Here is a 6,426-nt window from a genome sequence, read left to right on the forward strand (position 1 = left end):
AAACAACCATTTCAAGGGCATGTCCTCTTCAGCATAAGGCAACATGACCTCTTCAAGTATTTTGACATATGCAAACTGATCCATGATCCCTGGTATGCGATAAATAGGCCCAACACCATAGTAGGAGAAACATGCCCATATCATGATGCTTGCACCACCATGCTTCACTGTCTTCACTGTGGCTTGAATTCAGAGTTTGGGGGGCGTCTCACAAACTGTCTGTGGCCCTTGGACCCAAAAAGAACAATTTTACTCTCATCAGTCCACAAAATGTTCCTCCATTTCTCTTTAGGCCAGTTGATGTGTTCTTTGGCAAATTGTAACCTCTTCTGCACGTGCCTTTTTTTTAACAGAGGGACTTTGCGGGGGATTCTTGAAAATAGATTAGCTTCACACAGACGTCTTCTAACTGTCACAGTACTTACAGGTAACTCCAGACTGTCTTTGATCATCCTGGAGCTGATCATTGGCTGGGCCTTTGCCATTCTGGTTATTCTTCGATCCATTTTGATGGTTGTCTTCCGTTTTCTTCCACGTCTCTCTGGTTTTGCTCTCCATTTTAAGGCATTGGAGATCATTTTAGCTGAACAGCCTATAATTTTTTGCACCTCTTTATAGGTTTTCCCCTCTCCAATCAACTTTTTAATCAAAGTACGCTGTTCTTCTGAACAATGTCTTGAACGACCCATTTTCCTCAGGCTTTCAAATGCATGTTCAACAAGTGCTGGCTTCATCCTTAAATAGGGGCCACCTGATTCACACCTGTTATTTCACAAAATTGATGACCTCACTGATTGAATGCCACACTGCTATTTTTTTAACACACCCCTTTCAACTAATTGCCCAATTGCACAGCCTTAAGAGCGTGCATATCATGAATGCTGGGTCTTGTTTGCTTTCTGAGAATCTACTGCACCTACTGGTAACTTGTTTGCCATGTAGCAATAAAAAAATATACTAAAAACCTGGATTATTCTGGTTAGTCACATTGTACTGCTATTATTTTGAACAATACTGTATGTGGTCACATTTGGACTCTGAGAAGTCAAGACAAACCAGCATCGACATGGCTTGTCAAGTGTTTTAAAGTGTCGGGTACAGCTGACTGTGTGATGAGCAGCTAAACTACAGTAACTACACCTGTCCCCCAGCCCTAAACCCACAGCCCCTTCCCCCAATGGAGGCCTCACAGTCTGAAGATCTCCGTCAGCAGAGGCGGTCACAGTTAGTTTTGTGGCAGACTCAGTTGGCCAGTTGGTGGTCGGTGAACCTTTTCAGATGGTAGCGCAGCACCCCCTTGGTCTTAAAGGTCTTGCCACAACTGCAGGCATGTGGCCGCTCGCCTGTATGGTCGAGCTGGTGGATCCGTAGCAGCGAGCTGGTGAAAAAGAACTCCCCACAGGTGAAGCAGTAGTGGTTCTTCTCTCCGGTGTGTTTGGATCTCTGGTGGCTCAGTAGTGAGCCCGACGTGATGAAGCTCTGGCCACAATCCTGGCAGCTGAATGGACGCTCACCAGTGTGGATCCTTTCGTGGGCCTTCCATGAGTTATGGTAGGAGAAGGACTTCTCGCAGTATGAACACTGGTACAGCTTCTCCTTGGTATGGCTGAGCCGGTGCATCTTCAGGTAGTGAGCAATGGTGAAACTCTTCCCACAGTCATCGCAGGTGAACGGTTTCTCACCCACATGGAACAGCGTGATGTGGGACCTCAGGTGGGATGACTGAGTGAATCTCTTCCCACAGGTGGTGCAGAGGAATGGCCGCTCTCCGGTGTGGGTCACCATATGAGACTTGAGGTGGGGCGACTGGGTGAACCTCTTCCCACACTCAGTGCACTTGTAGGGCTTCAGGCCAGTGTGTGTGCGGTTGTGCAGCTTCAGGCCCTGCAGGCTGGAGAAGCACTTGCCACACTCAGTGCAGTGGTAGGCCTTCAGGTCCTCGTGGGTCCTCTGGTGGCACCGCATGCCACTCAGCAACTTGAAGCCTTTGCCGCAGATGGGGCATTTATGTGGCTTCCTGTTGGAGTGGGTCACCTGGTGCAGCTTCAGACTCTGAGGGTTGCTGAAGGTCTTCTTACACTTGAGGCAGGGCAGCATTTTTCTGTTCTTGTGGGACTTGCGGTGGAAGTTAAAGCCCTGGTAGGACACAAACATCTTGTCGCACACTTTGCAATGGTAGCACTTCTCCCCCTTATGCAGCTCCAGGTGCTCGCTGAGTTCGTTCTGCTCACTGAAGCCATCTCCGCAAAACCAGCACTTGAAGGGTTTGGTCCCGGAGTGCATCCGGTGGTGGGTCTTCCAGTCCCTCTTCAGGGCGAAAGTCTTGTCGCAGTACGAGCATTGGTAGGGCTCCTTGCGGTTGTGGATGTGCTGGTGAATAACAAGGCTCATTAGGGTTGGGTAAGTCTTCCCACACTGCCAGCACTGGTTGGGTTTCTGTCCCTGGTGGACCCTCAGGTGAGCCTCCAGGTGAGCCCTCTTGTAAAAACCTTTCTTACATTGAGAGCAGTAGGCCATCTTCCTGCCAGTGTTGGTCGAGTACATTCGCTTTGGCCTCTGGGTCCAGAGCTGAGGGTGGCTGCCTGGAGGGCAGAGGTTGAGTTAAAGGTGGTTATCAGTTTGTGATGATAACTACATAAAGAGATTTCATTCACTTCACAACAACTGAGTAAGGAACCTGCAGCAAATCATCCCTAAAACCTATCAATAAATGTTCTATAACAGATACATCTGGCTCTCTCACCAGATGACTGCAGCCCAGTAGACATACTGTGTCAGTGTTTGGTGGACATAAATAATTGGATGAGCCAACATTTCATGCTTTTATGGTGACATGGGGAAATGGAGTTGCCCCTTGCTGGAGGCTGTGCTCTCTGAGTGCTGTCCAGTTTGGCCTTTAATCCCTCAGCATCCAGCTAAGTGGGGCATCACTAATCAGACATCTGTGTAGGCCCAGACAGACAGAGGTGAAAATATCCAGTGGTGAATACAGAATGTGAACATTTCATCACAGACTGAGAGAGTAACCTTAGCAAAGAATTTGCTGCTTGTACAAAGTTAAGCCAGAAATGTTAGCATTTCACAGCTGTAAGCTAGGCACCCGGTCACTAAAGAAGCACAGTGACAGGTGCTGCACCAGTCAACAGATACCTCCCTATGAACATCACCAATTGTGCTAGTAAGCAAGTGCATCTATATTAATTACAGGAGTGGGTGAGGTTGTGGGTCAAATACACATGGACCAGGTCTGTTACCAAGAGTTGTGGGTGCTGGTTTGCAAACTGGAGGACTCTAAAAGGAAGTAGAAAGAGGTTTCCCCTGAGGTTTACTTCAAAGATTACAGTGACTCAAATTAAAAATGACTAAATAAAGACAACAGTTCAGATTCATTACCCACAGACAGGAAGTCCCGCCCCTCCAGCCACGCCCTGCAGTCGGTCAGTTTGACAGACACCTTCTTGAGGACAGGAAACAACTGGATCTCGACATCTCCATCTGGCTCCATCTTGATCTGAACACTCCTGAATTCTTCAGTTGCTTCCTGAAATAAAAACATTTTCTTTATCAGCTGTGACGTTCATCAGCCAACCAACCAATCAGTTTAGAGAAACAACGCAACACATATCTTCAAACTGTAGCTTTACTCTAGAAACTGATCCTAAAAGACATCATTTAACAATGTAGTTGATGCAGATCTGCAATCAATCATTTTAGTCGCCAATAAATCGATCAAGACCCCTGTTTATTCGCTAGACAGCTAACGGCCAGCCACCTATGACAGGACCCTACCGCATGTTACAAAGTGACCATGCCCTTAATTGTGTGTGACTTTTAGTCTCAATACAATTTAAACAAGTGAGTTATATAAAAATTCACCCTACTACAATTGTCATGGAAGGGGAAATTAGCTAGAGAGACCACAACTGTTTTTGTTCCAGGCTGTAACCATGTTTATTTCTGCTGTAAAGTCTGGCAGTTTAACATCACAGTCTATAGGGATTGACATCCTTTTGGAGTCAGCCTCAAGCGGCCATTGGAGGAACTGCAGGTTTTGCCGCTTCCGCTTGAGGCTGACAGGCAGGTAGGTTGTCCAATGGTTTTGCTCGGACCAAGTAACTGATCAGGCTTTTTTCAGCCTTGCTGCTTCCGCAGATGGCAGATTTATTTATTTACCGTTTATGTTGACAGTGCTTTTAATGTATTCATTACCATTGGGATGAAAGGAGAATTTGGAACAAAAGATGCTTCTGAAATGAATCACCTACCTTTAACTAGTCATTGATTAAAAGAAGTGCTATCATTCAGAGCAGTTACCATCATTTAAATGTCATGACATGTTGAACATGAAACTCTGTGGATCTCTAAGTTCTGCTGAAGACTCCAGAACCACGGGCCTTCATACCATCAGCTACATAATCCAACTCCAGCACAGGGAGAAGCAGAACATCAACCAAACTCCATTCACAATCTGGTCCTTTTATTTTCTCTGTTCAGTGGCAGAGACTCAGAGACGTACCAGTGAACTCCCTTAGTTTAAATCAAATGGAGGCAAGTTATTTTTTTTAAATGTAGCTAACACCTCATTTTCATCAGATTGAAACCCGCTGTCCTGTTTCATCTGTTCATCGTAAAAGTCCAGCTCGCTCCCGCACAAACAAACCGAGCTTTTCATAGATCTCTGACATTTAACTGAAACAGAGTTCTGTGCTGTTGAGGCTGAATTAACCAGTGACCATTCATAGTAGAATCTGTCATCTTTGTTCATGATAGCGTGGCCACTCTGAGTATTGGCCGGCCCTCTTTTCACTTATCTGTTTTTTGTATGGAGTTTGGCTGCAGATCTAAAGGCTAGCTCTACTAGCTTGGCTCAGACAACAGCTCCGGGCTAAAACTGTCCGGTTGGAGGAGGAACGACGGGCTGATCGATGTGTTTACCGGTGAAGCGATGTCGGTCTCCATCCCGCCGGTCGCGCTGCTGAACGTAAACATGACGGTTCAGTCTCTAAAGTTGACAGCCTGCTGCTCCCAGAAGCTAACAACAGCAAGTCCTGCTGCAGCCCACAGCCGCAGACTTCCGGGGAAAGGTTATTTATGGAAAGAAAAAAAAAAAAAACTGGAAAAGTGTCTGGCCGGTTTCATAAAACCTATATAATGGATTAAGCCCGGATTTTCCAGTTATCCTGAATTTATCTGTGAATCGGTTTCACAAAAGCACTGGGACATAATTACTATGGAGATTTATTGTGTGCAACCAGCTTGGCCCAGACCGGGCAAATTAATTAAATGCCAGGTTCAAAGAATTCACTTTAGTCATCTGCCTACATGGACGTGGAGCCATACAAGGCCTACTTTTCATTCTTTTATTGCATTAATTAGTTCAGTCTAATTCACATTGAACACTGAAAAAAGTTTATTATTAACAATAGAGATATTGTCACTCAAAATAGATAAAGCTCTACTTGTTGTGGATTTATCAAGTTTAGAAGTTAAATAAGTAATGTTAGGTCTGTAAGAAGGAATACATTTCACCACATTTGTATTACCCATACCCCACGGTTTCTGGAACGAACCATATTTTCGCATTTAGATTGTAAATCGTTTTTCCAGCATTGTGGATTAGTGGCTGTAGCCTCATTATTCTTCATGGTATGTTTCCTGGGTAGCATTTGTGTTTCAATTAAGAACAGCTGTTAGAAAATGTATATTTTTAGGTAACACATCCAGTCGGTCCGCTACCATCTGCCACGCACGTCCATTACATGCTTCAATTCCCCAATGGGCGTCCACGCTCAGCCGACGGGTGTGCTCCAAAACCCGACCGTGACGTGCCGGTCAGGGTCTGCGTCCACTTTAACTTCATTGAAGCAGCATGCCCCAAGGCCAAATGCTGAACGCAGCTTCCGTGTCATCATCAGTGAATGACACCTGGCGTCACCTCCTCAACATGCCTCCGGGAAACGTAGGAAGCCAGGTTGCAGTGACTAATCAAACCTGGCCTTGTCTCCGTTATCCTGGAGTTCTTCTTTCTGCTTCTGTTAACTAGTCCTCTGGACAGGAAATACTATGCTTCACTTTATGCACTTACTAAAGTGCACAAGTTTATTTAGCATCAGCTCCATCATTGCATCATCAACACAGGCTGTAGAAATGGAACATAATCCTGGCACAAAACTGACCCAAATAGTCTTAAAATATATGAACAGTAAAAATAACTGGGGACTAGCCCTTTATAGTTTCAAATCAGTCAAAACTTAAACTCACAAACAGACCTTTATCTACATTTGGCTAATGCACTGGCCATGAGGCCCCCACTCCCCTACAATGGGCCCCAGGCTGGAAAACGGTGATTCAGGGACTATTTGACATCTTTGATTTGATTTATTCTTTCAAGCATGTAAAGACAGTTGATATGTCAACACACATAAT

General features: G+C 45.3%; 1 protein-coding gene across 3 annotated transcripts; it reads right to left on the reverse strand.

Moving 5' to 3' along the window:
* Positions 1-999: 999 nt before the first annotated feature.
* On the reverse strand, positions 1,000-5,073 carry LOC109974848 (zinc finger protein 664-like). Of its 3 annotated transcripts, XM_020625269.1 has the most exons (4): positions 4,936-5,073; positions 3,398-3,541; positions 3,255-3,291; positions 1,000-2,582 (listed from the first exon to the last, which is right to left on the reverse strand). In XM_020625269.1, the coding sequence occupies exons 1-4, from the start codon at positions 4,987-4,989 to the stop codon at positions 1,243-1,245; spliced, it is 1,575 nt and encodes a 524-aa protein (XP_020480925.1). In that variant the 5' UTR covers positions 4,990-5,073; the 3' UTR covers positions 1,000-1,242. The 3 variants fall into 3 exon arrangements, with proteins under 3 accessions (XP_020480925.1, XP_020480926.1, XP_020480927.1); XM_020625270.1 differs by lacking the exon at positions 3,255-3,291 and having other exon boundaries at positions 3,394-3,541; XM_020625271.1 differs by lacking the exon at positions 4,936-5,073 and having other exon boundaries at positions 3,394-3,471.
* Between the last annotated feature and the right edge of the window lie 1,353 nt (positions 5,074-6,426).

This window comes from Monopterus albus, unplaced genomic scaffold (genome assembly GCF_001952655.1).
Source record: "Monopterus albus unplaced genomic scaffold, M_albus_1.0 scaffold350.1, whole genome shotgun sequence".
Lineage (NCBI taxonomy): Eukaryota > Metazoa > Chordata > Actinopteri > Synbranchiformes > Synbranchidae > Monopterus > Monopterus albus.